The 17,196-nt window shown below is 36.9% G+C and overlaps 3 protein-coding genes across 3 annotated transcripts; 1 reads left to right on the forward strand and 2 right to left on the reverse strand.

The window, feature by feature from the left end:
* Positions 1-1,051: 1,051 nt before the first annotated feature.
* LOC140797651 (probable glycosyltransferase 2) lies at positions 1,052-2,865 on the reverse strand. Its single transcript, XM_073151265.1, has one exon. It carries the CDS (start codon positions 2,595-2,597, stop codon positions 1,221-1,223), a length of 1,377 nt encoding a protein of 458 aa, XP_073007366.1. The 5' UTR covers positions 2,598-2,865; the 3' UTR covers positions 1,052-1,220.
* Positions 2,866-3,779: 914 nt separating this feature from the next.
* Positions 3,780-8,508, forward strand: LOC140798013 (protein BUD31 homolog 2). The gene is made up of 4 exons (XM_073151728.1): positions 3,780-3,897; positions 4,766-4,912; positions 5,014-5,201; positions 8,235-8,508. The coding sequence occupies exons 2-4, from the start codon at positions 4,819-4,821 to the stop codon at positions 8,388-8,390; spliced, it is 438 nt and encodes a 145-aa protein (XP_073007829.1). The 5' UTR covers positions 3,780-3,897; positions 4,766-4,818; the 3' UTR covers positions 8,391-8,508.
* A 953-nt stretch (positions 8,509-9,461) lies between these two features.
* LOC140797380 (IQ domain-containing protein IQM3) lies at positions 9,462-14,077 on the reverse strand. The gene is made up of 9 exons (XM_073150766.1): positions 13,495-14,077; positions 13,290-13,398; positions 13,088-13,153; positions 12,728-12,816; positions 12,444-12,531; positions 11,721-11,867; positions 11,457-11,549; positions 10,227-10,328; positions 9,462-10,124 (listed from the first exon to the last, which is right to left on the reverse strand). Exons 1-9 carry the CDS (start codon positions 13,746-13,748, stop codon positions 9,582-9,584), a joined length of 1,491 nt encoding a protein of 496 aa, XP_073006867.1. The 5' UTR covers positions 13,749-14,077; the 3' UTR covers positions 9,462-9,581.
* Between the last annotated feature and the right edge of the window lie 3,119 nt (positions 14,078-17,196).

Raw genomic sequence — 17,196 nt, forward strand, 5'->3', positions numbered from 1 at the left:
TTTTCTGGTTTAGCTTCCCAACAAGTTTCCAACTTAGCTCAATATTCACCTCCAGATATAAACATGCGGTGTTCAATAAGTCTGCAGATTACCCATGTCTTTGTAACTACTAATTTGCAGGGAGAAACCTGCATCGACAACTACGTATCCCTCCCTTTTCTCTTCGGTATCTGTCTTTCCAATCCCTATATAAGTTTATCCCCTTCTTTTTCTTGTTCACGTCTATCTCATCCCCTTCTTTTTCTACCTCCATCTATCTCTTCAATCCAATGTTTTTTCTCTTATCCTTGCTCTTTTTCTTTCTTTCAATTAACACAGTGCAGGAAGTTCCAGAAGTTGACATTGAGCTATATATAAAGTGTTTCAATAACCTTTTATCTATAACTACCTCACTGTCTTACCCTTCCTTTACTTCTTAAGTCTTTCTTTCTGCATCAAAGAAGAAGAACACTTCAAGAGGATGATATGATGGTACTCCTGCATCTTGCCCTCTCTTCCTGCAGCTTAGTGGTGGAAAGAAAGAGGAAAGGGGTGCTCAATACATCTAGCATTTTAGCAATTTGGGGAGCAAGAGAGATGCACAATTTAGAGAGGAACATAGGGACTTAGAACGTGTATAAAGCATATTTCATCTAAGAACTCGAAAAGGCTTTGATCACAAATTGATGGTAGAATGTCTACAAAACAGATGTATTTTCCTTATCGGAAAGATACTCCGGAAACAGTCAGATAATAAACTGAATTTTCACTGCAAAGAGAGTTACAAAAATCAGCTTCTACGAGTCTAGACAGTAAAGGAAAATAATATTTTCTTTCTTGCTGGAAACTGAAATGTCCATGCCCATGAAATCTTGGAAATAGATCTTGGTAAAGATATATCTTTTACGTGTTACAATCTAAATTGTCTTTACAGTGGAATGGAGCTGTCCTGCAAAAGGTATCACTTTGTAGGTTCTTCTGCATTGATTTCTTATTTGTTTCATATGGAACATGAACAAATATATAGTTAGCAGTCTCTCCAGTCTTGACTGTTCAATGGAAACTCAGCATGTGAAGATGACATGAAAATAACCCTTTTTCCTTATACCTTGATTTAGAAAACCCTTACAAAGTTTAAATTTCATTCATAAGAAAGAAGAGTTAACATCAAATGCTTAATAAAACCCACAAATCTGACCTCTTAAAAACAGCAGAATTGCACCGGAAGCAGGCCAACGAGCTCATCGAGCAACTATTCTGGCTTCAGGGTCAAGATTGTCCTTCTCCTCCAGGGGCCTCGCTGTCTGATCCCTGATCCTCTTAATCTTGGGGCTGGACAGTGCCTTGTGCGCGAACCCGTACAGCCGGAGCAGCTGGTTATCGGCGAAATTAAATGCCCTCTCCATACTATTCAGGCACCTCTCCACCGGATAATCCCCATAGCTCCCGCACGGCTTGCATCCGACGAAATGGGTGACGAACGGCCACCGCTCGTCCCCGAGCCCCGGGTGGTGCTTCTCCATCATCTCCTCATACTTATCCACCAGCCCTGCCCAGAACCCATGGAGATAGTAAGAATTCTCCACGAAAACCTGATCCATCCACTTATCCCGCTGCGAGAGGAGGAGGTAAATAAGCGCAGACTGGTCGTCGGCCTCAAAATCCGGCCTTCCTTTAAGATTCGCTGTAAGGACCTTGCCAGCCTCATCGCGGATGAACCCCTTCGGCCCCATCGGCGCCCAGGCGTCGAGGAGATCCAACGTCCACTGGCAATTGCGGAGGAGGAAGCTACCGGTGTTGAGCGCGATCCAGGAATGTTGCTCGAATAGGAGATCAGGGTATCCATGGATAACGAGGTTATGGTTATCGTACTTAGATAGCGGGATCTGGAAGGCCATATCGGTGAATAGGGCGTCGCTATCCATCCACCAGATCCACTCGATCTCCGGGTGGGAGACAAGGAGCTTGCGGAGCAAGGGGAGCTTGGACCAGTACCCGGCGAGCTCGCGGTCGAGGTGGACCATGTTGTAGACGATCTCGATGCCGTGGAGACGGCAGTAGTCGATCTTGTTCTTGAGGGATTTGAGGAGGTAATGGTCGCCGATCGGGTTGTCGCACGGGTTGGGCGGGGATCCGGTGACGAGGAGGATTCGCGGGGAGCCGCTGGAGACCCGGGAAGGGAAGGCGGGGTTTTGGAGGAGCCAGCGGCGGCGCTGGTCGTCCCAGTCGGAGATCTTGGGGCCGAGGGTGTAGTTGGACGAGGAGGAGGAGGAGGAGGTGGTGGAGGTGGAGTTAAGGGGGGCGGTGGAATTGGAGGAGGAAAGAATAGGGAGGTCGTCGTCCGGGTCGGAGTCCGAGCGGATCTCGCGGAGGATCCGGTCGATGTCCTCGATGACCTTGGCGTCGGAGTCGTCGGAGGAGGGGAGGCCGAGGTGGCCAACACCGATGGTGCCGCGGAGAACGAGGAGGGTGACGAGGCCGCAGAGGACGGTGACCTTGAGGTTGTTGAAGGTCTTCTTGATCTGGCGGCCGCGGGATAGGCGGGAGCGGGAGGAGGCAGTGGAAGGGAGGATGGGACGGATAGGACCGGACTTATACCCGGGCCCGTCTTGGCCCATGGCTGGAGGTGCGCGCGCTCGCCGGGGTCGCTTCCTCGGTTGCTCTGCTCGACTGCTCCTCCTCGTCTTGGATCGGATCGAACCAGGGTTGCACGAACGCCGGTAAAGTAAAAAGTCAGCGACCTACTACAGATAGAGAGATGGAGGGAGTGCGTTTCGAAAGGGGCACGTGGCAGCGCGCTGTTGATTTGACAACATGGTTAGGGTCGTTGAGGTTCACATTCGGATTGGGGTGTAACGAGGCGTTGCTTTAAGATTCGCGCTGGAGTGTTTTTTTTTTTTTTTTTTTTTTTTGGGTCTTAATTTCTCTATTTCTTTTATGTTGGTGGTTAAGGATCGTAGGCCTACCTGCTTACCACTATACTATAGTAAGTAATAAGGTGTGCTGAGAGAAACTACGAGCTGATCTGAGTTTTTTTTTTATTGCCTCTCATATGCAAAAGAAATTGAAAACTTGCCTCACTCTAATTTTTTTTTTTACAAATTTCCTATAAATTATACAATTATTTATTTATGCTGATATTTCTCTTTCTCTAAAAGTTTATATATATATATATATATATATATATATCCATATGTACCAATGAAAGTTAATTAACTACTATATTGTTCAGAATCCACTACAAGAACAAATAGAATTGTAATGATAATAATAGCTAAAAATTAGCAAAGCTTATCATAACACCAATTTTAAGAAAAACTCAATCACGCGGTCAAAATATAGAGCAATAGTCATCTAAGGCAATCACAGATAAGAATATTAAATATGTGCAAAATGTGCAATCCACTAGTAGAGTTACAAAATATAATTATTTTGAAGCCTCCAATCTCATCGAAATATAGATATGTTCTCTTTACCTTAAACTCACCTTAATAGTATTTATATAACTAATTTACAATAGAGAAACTCTCTGTGGGTGTTTGAATGCCTTTTGTAAGTCTATATGCGTTTGAACTTGCTTTGAGATTTGAGCCAAAAAAATCAACATATATTATATTATATTTTAATCATACAAATAAAAAAATATTTCTTTTTGCATGTATTACTAAAAAATTTCTCTAAAATTTAGTGGAGTTTAAATATATCTGTATTTCTGACCTATATTAGAAAAACTACATTATTACTAATTAAGAGCATCTTTTCCTTTTTTATATATTAATATTTAAACATAAAATGATCAAAAAGTTACTATAAGAGTATCCAGGAGGGTAAAGTGAGCCGGACTCGTCTCTAGTCCTCTCGTCGTCCTCGCTCGCATCGCCGAGCCAGTTTTTCTCTCTCATTCTTCCGACGACGAAGGTATGCATCTTCTCATCCCGAACCCTTATTCTAGCCCGAGATCGCACCAGGAGTACGACCTTCCTGAGACTTCGGTTTCGTTCCCTTCTTCTCGAATCCCAGCCGAAACCCTAGTCTAAAGTATTATAAACCCTAAGTAGCTGATCCGGAAAACCCTACTCCTTCGGTGAAGAGATTTGTGAAGAAAAGATTGCATTTTGAAGTGGGTAACATCTTTCTCAGTAATTTCCCTTTTAGTTGCTAGAAGTACTTGGAGAGAAGAATTGAATTAGGGGTTTTATTCTGCCCAACTGCGTGTAGTTAGTTTTGCGAAGTAGGATGAGGAGTTCGTACTGATGAGTGACGTGGCTTTTCTAGCAGTACTGAAAGGATTTTCTTTTTAACTGAACAAGGTTTATAACTCTTGATATATTCAACAGTACAGTTTATAGATAGTATAATTTGGCACAATTCCTAGGCTTCAAACTGGAGAGGAGTATCGCCTCATAATTTTAATTGGTGCTGATGAGCAGTTAGCAGTTCTGAATTCTGATGATATATATAGATTGTTTGACCCACAGCCTATGCTAAAAGAATCGCTTATAAAACAAATTAAGAACCAAGAATTCTGAAATATCTTGCATGTGAAAAAGGATTAGAAATATTTTGTCCTATGTGATGCATTGCAACTTGGTAAACTATCATGGTACATATCATGCATTTAATATCTTGAGTTGTCTTTCCTTCTATATAAATGCGTGGACGTCTTTAAATAATCGTCATTAGTAGGATTATCTTATTTTTTTGCAAAAATTTTCTGTTATCTTCCATTTTAATGTCAGAGTTTTCAAAATGTGTTACTTGTTCTCTGTTGCATATCAACATGCAGATTAACTTTACGAGTTTGAAAAGACAAGGTTGAGAACTGTTCTTTCTAATAACATGCCTAAAATAAAGACAAGCCGTGTAAAATATCCAGAGGGATGGGAGCTTATTGAGCCTACACTTCGTGATCTGGAAGCAAAAATGAGAGAAGGTCAGTGTTCTTGGCCAGTTCATCCCCTTACTTTATGTGTGTCATATTTATTTATTCTAATTATGTGTTCCATGCTTACTTAAAGTTCATCTTTTGAGCAGCTGAAAATGATCCACACGACGGGAAGAGAAAGTGTGAAGCACTCTGGCCTATCTTCCAGATAGCGCATCAGAAAAGTCGCTATATATATGATCTTTACTACAGGAGGAAGGAAATATCCAAAGAGTTGTATGAATTCTGCCTTGATCAGGGCTATGCAGATCGCAATCTGATTGCAAAATGGAAAAAGGTAAATCTGCATCTTCTTTCATGTTTTATCCTCAGTCTTTCCGATCCTCTCCGTGAATTCGTTTGTCTACATGCTACTATGTCAATGCCGGAATCGACTTCTTGCTTTTCATTGTTCCTGAGCTAAAACAGTTCTTCTTGTGTCTGTTTTATGGTGATTCTAGAGGCTAGTTAAACAATAATTGGGTTTTATTGTCCTGTGATCCCTTGTAACATAAACAAAAACAATGTTTTGAAAGACGGCCACGGATGGCGGTCAATCACCCTACTGTCTAGCGCTAAGGTAGAAGGCGGTTGACAAAGCGGTCTAGCATCTTTTGTATAAAAAAATTAAAAATAATTATATATGGTATATTTATAATTTTTATACTAATATAGTCTATATAAAATGTATAATGATGCACTATATCACAATATCAAATAACATAATCACAATTTACAATTCATAGTTCACAACTATAGTAAGTTCAAAAATATCACAACTAAATATCCAAAACAAATAATATGATCAAAGATTTTAAGTTATCAAATTCATAATTAGTTCACAAGAATCACAATAAAATATCCAAAACAAACAATATGATTAAAAATTCAAAATTAGCAAAATCATAACAAGTTAATAGGAATCACAACTAAAAATCCAAAATAAATAACATGATCAAAGAATCAAAATTATTAAAATTCATAATAAGGTCACAATCATAGATCCATAACAACCAAATGAGTCATATTCTAGGCTTCTAGTCTTCTTCACAATCTTCAAGTGGAGCTTCATTTGCTAATAAATTATCATTTGAATCAAGCACTAGCGCTCTTCCTTAATGATGAAAATTCTTCTGGCACTTGATGCTTCGTTATCGTCTCTCACATTCTCTTTTGCTATCTTTCAATCTTTTGTTCTTGCATTAAATTATACATAAACCAAATAAGTCAATCTTTTCGTTTTCAATTTATTTCTCTTCTTTGAATGAATATGAGAAAACAAAGATCAAATTAGGATGAGTCAATTATAATTTAGAATTGATAACTTAATCAATACAATGATACATTACACATTTAAATAAGCACTAATTTCTTTCATATCTGGATGAGCTACATGTTTAATTAAGAATCTTAATTGTCATGTTTTTCAGAAAAAAAAAACATCAACTCTATATACATTTCACCAATGAGCTAATAATCATACAATTAGAAAGTAATTTACTAACGTACTAATATACATAAGACTAAAAGACATGCTTTATTACATATGCTATACTGTTAAATATACCTGAGTTGAATTCATCATCATTAATTTCACTTGCTAATTTTGCTAGTGGTCTTCCAAAATTTTCAGTAATATCCTTGTATGCTTTCATTTTTTACATTTGTAATGTGTACTTAAATGGACAGATCTAGGTAGAAGTTTTCAACACAACTAAGACACCAATCATTACATTTAAATCATTCTCCGTTGATGTCATCATAATCTCTATAAAAGTAATGTGGATTTAAGTAATATGCAACAACATGGAGATTTGCATCAAACTTTCTATTTGTGCAGTGATCAGTTGCATCAAGAAAAGGCTTGGAAGAAATTTCATTATTACTGAAAATATTTTAATTTTTTTCTTAGCATCTTTTAATCCACCATACATAAATCTCGGTGGTGACTTTCTTTCACCATCAACTCCTCGAAGCAACTTTACCAAGGGAGACTTTAACTACTAATAACACTTGCCTCTAAAATTGATTATTGAGAATAGTAGAGTTAGCTCTATTTTCTTTTATAGTTTTTGACCATTTGCATGTTAAATATTCATCAAAAGTAAACATAAAACTTAGTTTTTTTTTCTTCTCCAAAAGACTACAATTTAAGAAAAAAAGTAGCAAATCTTGTAACCTCGGGTCTCACGATCTCCCTTTTTGTGTGAATTGACGCATAATATTTAATGTCTTATGATGCCCATAAATAAATACTACGTCTTCTCTCCCACGTTCAATCGCATATTTGATCCTTCTTTCTTTGGATATCCTCTCTCTATATAATGGGCGGCACAAGATGTCCAGTATATGTGAGGATATTTATTATTTAGCAATCGTGCAATTAGTAAATTAGCAACAATATTATCAGTTACAACTTGGAAAACATTCTCCTCCCCCATTTTTTTAATACCATCAATAACAATATTATGAATGTATTCACATGTATGTGAGTTTTTAGGGCAATCAATAGAATGTAAAAAACTAACCCTTAAATTACAGCTAACACATAAATTCATGATGCTTCTTTTTTTTCAATTGTCCAAGCTATAGCTGAGTAGCCATTTTTTTCCCATACAATCATATGATTATCTAAATCATCATTTCCATCAATATATGAAATACTTTACCATATTTATAACCACCTGCCATCAATGGATGGCAGGGTGGTCGGTGTGCCGCCCCACCATAGCGGCCGTGAGGAGCGCCTTTAAAAACATTGAACAAAAATTGATCTAACTATGTCCTTTTTAGAACATATATACTTCTTCCCAGCAGGTCCGCCTTTAATTAAGTTATTATAAACATTGTTTAGACTCTTGAAAGTGAATTTTATAGTATGAATTATTTGGTAATCCTCTAGCTTGGAAACATTTTGTGAAGTTCGCAATCAGATTTTTCATGCTTGTGCACGCAAACTTGTCTGATGTATCTGACATGGTGGTAAAAACCTTCAAGGCTAGTGCACCCAATAATTTGAGTGTCACTTGCAAAGTGATAGGTAATGGTTGACTACTTATACACAAGAAATTTAGGATGTAAATTCTTCTGTTGCAATCTTTTCCTTTTACTCCAATTGTTCTTTGTTGTTAGGAAATGATATCTGTGTCTTTCCTCTCTCTTGTTCTCCGAGATTTTGTCTTTTCGGATTTCATGCCCATTACCTGATTTCAAACTTGTCTTGCATGTTGTGATTTGTTATTTACTTCTGTAATCATGTGAAGTATCTGTTGTAAAACTTTTATCTTTTTTGCTACTTCATATTGATACCCTTTTCTGTTGACTATTGCAGCCAGGTTATGAACGCCTTTGCTGTCTACGCTGCATGCAGACAAGAGACCACAACTTTGCAACCACTTGCGTTTGTAGGGTTCCTAAACATCTGAGGGAAGAAAAGGTTATAGAATGTGTTCATTGTGGATGCAGGGGATGTGCAAGTGGAGATTGATCGTTGTGTTCAAGTACATTTAAGTACTTTTACAATGTGTATTGTACTACCTACTTTCAGATATTTGTATGCTAATTCTCATCTGCTGGGGATAAAAAAAAAAAACTTTTGCTTTCTATATCTCTATTTGAAAAATGCCACCCCTGTTGGATGCACTCAGATTTCGTTCAACTAGTTCTAGCTCTTCCTCTTTAGTGCTTACACGTGCATATGGATGTTCAAACAGGTGCTTGTATTTGGGTTGAGGCCTTGAGGGGCTTGAGAAAAGTTCAGGTTTTATTTTTTTATTTTTTTTATTTTTTTGAGAGAGAGTTAAGATTTTATAACTTAATTCTGCTTTCAGATTTCATCATGCTTCAGCTGGGTGTAAATTATTCTCTTGTTCCTTAATCCATATTACAGCCATTAGGATAATAAATATTATCAAGTTATCCACTTATTACAATTTTGTAAAATCTGGAGTTTGCCTTCGAAATTTGCCAATCTACATATTAAACCATACATTCGAGAAAACCAACCTATGGTGGCAAATTCAAGACGAAGCATGTAACTCTACGTGAGATAATGGCAACCATTACCTTTGCTCATAACTGGGTAAATGGAGGTTGAATCTATGAGGGCAATGATAACTATTTTATTCCTGCTCTTATTACTACGCAATATTATTATCTTTGGAAGCCAACAGATTGACTGATGGGTTTGCTGGTTTTGCTTGTAAATCTGGAATCGTCTACTTGTGTAATGTCTTGCCACCTGATCTATATCTATAATCCTCTCTTCGGATGGATCAGGATCCTTTGTACAGAGAGTTTTGGGATAGCTCTCTTGCTATCTTTCCTAATGAAAGGAAAACGAGAGATAATGGCAACGATTTCAGGCTGCAGCTGCATTTAACCAAACAGATCCATCTGAGTTATAGTACAACAATTTTGTCTTACATTTTACTGCTCTACACAATGTAGTCTTGGAGGAAACTATGAATCAGAATGCATTTAACTGGTGGTTGATCATCTGGAAGAACATTTCCTGCCCGTTATAATTATTATTATTATTTTCCAAGATAGCAAAAACTTCTTTAAATATAAACATGCAATATAGATCTCAATTGTAGTGCGTTTGCATGGTACATTCAGATAGATAGTCATGGAGCTGGTTTAAAAAGGGTCAATAAACAACATGACGTAGAACAAGTTATATGGAAAAAGTCGGTCGCAGAGTGTATGGTGGTGTCGAAGCCATGTTGGTTGGCGACATAGCCAATGTCGGAGAGATGTTAGAGCTCGGTGATAAGCACGGGAAAAACCTCCGTGAATTGGATGGAGTGGTCACCCTAGGTGAGAGATCAACAAACTCCAGAGCTTGGAGCCTGAGCTCCAGTGGATAGTCTGCAACACATCCAATCCTTGGACCAGCTCCACTGCACCATTTCAAGGAAAGTTGATGCCCCAGCTGGTAGGATTTTGATTCTCTCTTGGACTTGATCCTCTCTAATATTGCCTTCTTTGGTACCTCAGCTCTTGGGCTCTGCAGACCACCAGATAAAGTTCTTTTGTAAGTTGCTTTCACTTCACTAGCCCGATCAATGCCTTCAGTTTCCTCCACAGGTTTGTTTTTCACCAACTCTTTAGGCATTACAAGCTGTGGAGGTTTGGGAATTGTCATAATGTCGATCATCTTTTCTGCTTGAGCTTGTTTTGGATCATCATAGTAGTCTTCATTGGAAGATGACCGCACCTGAGCATGAAATGAGACTTAGTATACAAGATTGTATTGGAGTAAAGAGGGTAGAAATAGTTCGAGTGGTATAAGAAACTATTGGTCTCCTGAATGTTATACCTGAACTTCGTCCAGATTAACTCCATTCTCTTTTAGGAAGTCTAAGAAGTTGTCAAGGTTCTCCTCATTTGGGCGGTAATGGCCACTGTAGGCCCAAATATTCTGCAATCACAGAGATATCAGAGCTCAATATGATATGCACTTTTGGGAAAGCAAATATGACAATAAAGAGCTCATGTATATAAGTCCATTGAGTATACTATCATAGATAGAGATCTTCTGGAACATAAAAGAACAATGTATTGACTTGCAACAGTATATCTGAGCCCTGTAGGCCCAGATATTCTGCAATCGCAGAGATATCAGAGCTCAATATGATATGCACTTTCAGAAAGGCAAATATGGCAATAAGAGTTCATGTATATAAGTAGCGCCCATTGAGTATACTATCATAGATAGAGATCTTCTGGAACATAAAAGAACAATGTATTGACTTGCATCAGATCGTGTGGTATTACGGAAAATTAGACCTACAGTGCAATCAGCCAAATGGCTACATGATTGCTTCTGCGTGACGCCATAACCTTCTATTTTTATTAATGCTCAGCAATTGGAACTGCTAAGATTATATCTCAAAGGTGTGGCCACATGTTCCAGCTTAGAAGGCATATTGCATGACATTGAACACCTAATCTCAAGTATCATCAGATTTATTTATGCAACATACAAAAAGTAATACTGTCTTTCCATATGGAAAGAAAATAACACTATAACTGACCAAAATTTTGTCAAGTGAAAAATCACTTGTCACAGATGGAAGTATAAGATAAGGTGCTACCGTAGCATCATAAGATGGTGGTCTTGATCTTAATCTATTTCTTAATAACCTCATTTTAAAAACTTGATGTCACTAGTGTGTTATAGACACTATAGTGATATTTCTGGGTGTGAAATTCGAAACAGATTGAGTTCCTGAACCACAAGAGGAAGAGGAACATAGAAGAAACAGAAAAATTGGAAGATATGTACAGTAGGTACTATGTTCAATATTTGAATGTAACGTCTGTTCATGGATGTTGTGGCCACATGAATGTCAAGATAAGAGTTTAAGAGTCTTTAGACAACCAGACATATTTCTTCCAGCCTCTAACATATTATATGTATTGGTAAGTAAGGCAAGAATAGCACAAGCAAAAAAGACTACCAAAAACTTATTATGTATTTACAATGATTATATAATATCCCTATGCAACAAGATAAAGCTCATTGATATGAGCCTTTTAAAGTTACCTTAAGAATTCCCTCTTGTGCACTAAACCTTCCAGCTGCTATGGTGACACCTCCTGCTAAGAAGCTAGAATGGTGAAATATTCCCTTCTTTTTCTGGACAAGATAGAAATTGTCAATAAACATACTTGGATACTAAATTAAAAAAATAAGATAAATATTAAATCAATCACTCAATAGATAAGATTTGTCAAATGTTCATTGCTCATAAATTTTAGATTTTTCAGCTTAGTGTGTCTAGAAGTTCTTGTTTTAGTTAGAATATACCTGGCCAGCATACAGTCTCTTTGTCGTGCTCATAACAAAAATCCACTTTGCCCCTTCAGATCCTTTAGTTGTATCAAGAAGCTCTCCAGTTTGTTTGTGTACAACTCTTCCATCCACCGGGACATACTCATAGTGCTCTCGTTCTTGCTGCAAAAGTTTGTTAACATACATTAGAATTGCATTGTCAGCCAAAGAAATGAAAGCAGCAACAAAGCATCTCTAGTATTCCTCTGAGTGAGTGACAAATTGGTTCATTATCCACACTATAAGCACTGCTAGTAGTGCTCCTGTTCTCAAGAAAATGGAGTGATGATTAACATCACTAGTTATTAATGGTGTCTCATCATTGAGGACGCTCCATCTTATCCCTCATAGAGAATAATTTGCACTTTGATTGACTCTCATGATTGCACATGAGTCGCGAAAATGGCATTTCCAGCAATTGGAGTAAGGCTATGCAGATATTCACTTCCTTGAACCCCACCTTATCAGGAGCCTCAAGCTCTGCCACCATTATGCAGGTTAAATATGTTCTCATAACTTACCTCTGAAAATCCTTTCGATTGCAGTCCATACCTAAAGTACCAATAATATGATATCATGCCTATGAAAACACCGGCATGAGGGAAAGATTTTAAGCAGAGGCTGGTTTTGGACATCACCACGGTAAGCCTGACCTAATCATCTTTAGACAGCAAATATAATTGAGACAAGATATCTTACAGGGCCAAGATATTTAATGCACTGCTTCCGCAGCAGCGACCTTGGACATTCCTTAAGATCGACATCTCTCCCATCTCCAATATCTAGCCTGTACAAACGTGATATCTTTGAGAGGATATACCATATACCAATCACTAACCTGATACTAAAATAAAATGAATCTACTAGAAATGGATACAAATGAATCCGGTTTTCTCATTTCTTAAGGACAAGAAACTGAGAAAGTAGGTCAAATAAATACAACAAAGCAGAAAATACAGCGAAAACCACTACATGATGCTCACCAGTAGAAGAAAGGTTGGCCAGCCTGGCTTCCACACCATTCATCATAGTAGAAGTGCAGGTTGTGCCCGTATCGATGCCGTGGATCGATCTACACACCCAAACTATATACAATAAGTGTCTTCAGAAAATAATTCAGAACTAGAAACACCTACTCAAAGATTGCAACATAAGTAGGGTGCGGATAGAAAGAACTATATTCACCATAAAATTGATTTACCATAACTATTTGAATTTTACTTGGAAGTAAATTCTACCAGATCAACAACCATAAAATAGTCAACTAATTTTAAGAGAAAAAACAAACTGTACACCTTTTGTACAAGAAATATAAAGCGTGTGTGAAAACAAATAAGACTCACAGCCTCGATCCAGTGTTGAAAGGCCAGCATGAGGGCTCGAGCATCCTGAGATAACCCATGACCAACCTGGAAAGAGAACGGTCGAAGATCAAAAATCACGGCCACCACCAAATATAGTAAATCTCATAAATATAGTAAATCTCATCACCAAATCACGGGAAAAAAAGTGCACAAATAGAATCCCTAAAAGTATCGCAAAAACCTTGGAAGCATTCAAGCTAACTCGGGTCCACCGCGAGACCGCCGTCTCCGGCTTATTGAAGAAGGAAATCGTGCTGTGGTTAAGCCGCGCGAAATCTATCAACTGCCACCTACCCAAAGATCCAAATTTTATGAGCAATAAATTTATATATATAGAAAGAAAAACAAGCAAAACAAGGAAAAAGAACGACGGGGGGAAGTAATACCAGAGCTCTTCGGCGACGACGGCGGAGTCGGCTAGCTTGCGCCGGGTGCGGTAGCTCCTGTACACCTTCTGCAGCTTCGTGGCCGCGACGCACGACTCGGATCTCTCCGAGATCGGCGGCTGGGGAGCGTCGGTCGCCTCCGTCCCCGCCCCCGCCCCCGCCGCCGGATCCGGATGGGCTTCTAGACGGTTCGGCTCCATGAATGCAGGGGGCGGGCGGTCGAAAGCGTGACTAGCGATCGCCTCCACCTCCATTGAGATCGGATAAAGGCGAGAATAGAGGAGGAAACTGGGCAGAGAGAGAGAGAGAGAGAGAGAGACTTAACAGCGGGGTTGTCTAGAGGGATGTGAACTTATTCCGGCACTATTCTGTGTCGGAGGATTAACTCCCTTAGATTTTATTCGCGGGGCGAATAAAAATGGTGGTATAATTCTGGGAGAGCGAACAACGGCAGCGGTCCGTTTATTTATTAGTAGGCAGGACATGCGGTTGGTGATGAGGTGGGAAGGACGGGGTGGGGATTGGGCCCCACCGACCAGGTCCAAGTCCGCGTAGACTAGGCCGGAAGAGTTCAAAAATGCTGACCTGGACAACCTATTCCCCAGCATTTTAACGAGATTTTTATCCATCCATCCATACCCTGCGTTTAGGTTGCAGTTGGATTTTCTCGTTGAATTTGCAAAATTAACCTTTGCAAAAAAAGAAAAAAAAAAAGTCTTCAAATCTTATCAGAATCTCCGGACATATGAGTTTTACCTTAAATATTTATGTCTAATTATTTTTAAATTTCTTTTAACTAAGACGTAAGGATCAGTATGAGCATGAGTAGCCTCGTTGGGGAATTATAAACTATAGAAGTGTTAACAAAAACTTAGGAGGGAGCTTAGTTGAGGACAATTTAGTGTTTTATTAATTTTTAGGGATTTTTATAAATTACATCATATATTTTATTTATTTTATAATTCTCACTTATTTTTAAGGTACTTTTTTTCTATAATTATTATTTAACATCTTGAATTAATTTAGATGGTACTAAAAAAATATATATTATATTATAATATATAAAATAATTTATAAATACTTAAATTATAGAGAAAATGATAGAGGTATTTTAGTAGACGCTAGTTAGTTAGTAACGTCACAATATTAAAATAAAATTTATTAAAAAAATGTATGACATGATATGATATGTAAAAATCCTTAATTTCCAACGCACTTGTACCATAAATTATTAAGTAAGACTTGTTTTGTCATGACGTAGCTTTTCTCCCAACAAAAAATATTGGCAATAAACATGTCGATGAGGTGGACCTCCGAATTGATGTTGATTTCATAGAACCTGACACCACTTGCCTCATATATATATCTATATATATTTATACTTTAGTCGATATAAATAATTATACTTTTAGCTGTCAGTATATATATATATATTTACAGCTATACTAAATGATTCTTTTCCGTATCGCAGGTTCAAATTCCCATGTCGTCAAACGTATATGTGTGAACGTATTAATTAGTATAAGATTCTTTTTAATAATCTTAGCCGTACTTAAATTTAAAATATAAATGTGCTACCATAATTATTAAATGTGTGTAAAAAATATGATATTTATAAGTTATAAATTCACTAGTTTGTCGTCTATTACACAAGTACGGGTGAGGATAATTGACTCTAATTGTCCGGCTCTTATATGGATGTAAGTGTTTTAAAAATTAAGGTAAATTATATTTTACTTCTTTAATCACATGATTAAAGTTAAATTATGGAGGAATATATTTGACTACTTTCGGTACTCGCCGAAAGTGATTTTGTCTTGCCATCAGGATTTAATCTTTTAAATAATTAAAAAATATCATAATTTTTGAATAAATTTAGAAGAGAAAAATAGATTTAATCGGAGAAAAAAGAGTCAAACATTAAACGTAACAGTGGACGGGAAGTGAGAGAAAGCAAAGGCCATCAATTGCCATATAACAGATAAATAACGTGCCATATTAGTTTGAAGTTGGTTGCTATAATTGACTTCCTTCCTGATGACATTTTCAATCCCTAAATATAGAAAAAGGAGAAGTATCCATAAATTCTTTAATAATTAAAGTATCGTTACACTTATACGTTAATATAATACTACTTTGCGATATATAAGTTAGACATTTGACTGACTCGCCTAGTTAATAGATCATCATTAATTATCATAATCATAATTATTTACTACCTCTAACTTTTACTATAAACTTTCACTTATTTTTTTTCCCTCTATTATTTATTAATAGAGCTCTTTATTTACTGAAAAACTCTACTTATTAATAGATAGATACATAAGATAAACTTAATTATATATATATATATATTAAAATCACAATCACATTGTTCTCATGAGATGTATGTTTTTTTTTTCCTTCCAGGGATGAGTCCATATTATTGCACTTGTATGATTGGTTTGTTCCATGACATTATATATCATCACATTTTTTTTTTACTTTTTCCCTTCTTTTCTATTACAAAGATTAGCTTTTCTGACCCTTTTACTCTGAAAATTTTGACCACCGATTTGAATGCAATTAGGGATAACCTATTATATTAACTCATCACATTTTTTAAATAAATTATCTCATTATTATTTTTTATCTCGAAAGGCAAGCTAAGAAACAAAAAAATGGTGCATTAGGAGATAATTATATACTAAATGTTTAGATTTATAGATCCGATACTTATATTTTAACACTAAGAATGTAGTGTTAAAATATAAAATAATTAATAGTATTATTCTCTAATAACTTAATTCTTTTAATTAATATATTTAATATTATTTTTGGAGCAGGCAGTCAAAGAACTCAATCCACTTCTTTGAAATCTATTTATTTATTTTCCTTCCATGCAGTACATTAAGCTAGTCAAAATAGATAGGAGGATATAAGCCAAAACAATTGGCGATATAATATACCACAAGTTTCCCATGGGTCATTTAAAATTGTGTTTATCTTAAGAAGAGGATGGCTTAATGAGATACTTAGCTATAAACTAAGTTCCACTTGATGTAATATAGTGCACTTTTTATCAACAAAATCTAGTTTAATTGCCTGACGACAAATGCCATTAATGAAGTCAATCTTAATTAGTTCACATCCTAAGTTCCTCCTAAGTACTGTTAAGAAAGTCAGTCTTACTGGAAGCTTCTGGCCACTTTCCTGGCAGTGGGAAGTGAGACACTCCCCGGCCCTGGGTCTTTATTGGCGAAAGTGGGAAGTGAGTTTCTGGGATGGGGTAGTGGACGGACGCCGCTCACTTGACGTTTTTGGAGTTATCTTCCCACCGGCTTCCGAGTGATGCTCACTTTTGGAATCAGAATGTTGCACTGCGAGCGAATGAAATCCTTGTCACAATAATGCTTACTAACTTTTTAATGCAAATTTGCACGTAACACCATGTATTTTAACAAAATTATAGTTTATATTTTATATTTTTATTATTTATAAATCAAGTAATATAATAAAGCAAATATATGTTAAAAATATTTTATCGTCAAATTTATTAGTTAAACCTAATCAAACTCATATGTTAAGTTAAGTATATGAGAAGTATTACAAAAATACTCGAAGTTAAGTTATACTTACTCGAGCTATACTAAAAATACTTTAGTTATTATATTAAAAAATTTTAAATTTGACAAATATTCACATTTGTTGAGACGGTGTTAG

Source organism: Typha latifolia, chromosome 11 (assembly GCF_019914945.1).
Source record: "Typha latifolia isolate L0001 chromosome 11, TyphaL0001v2, whole genome shotgun sequence".
Classification (NCBI taxonomy): Eukaryota; Viridiplantae; Streptophyta; class Magnoliopsida; order Poales; family Typhaceae; genus Typha; species Typha latifolia.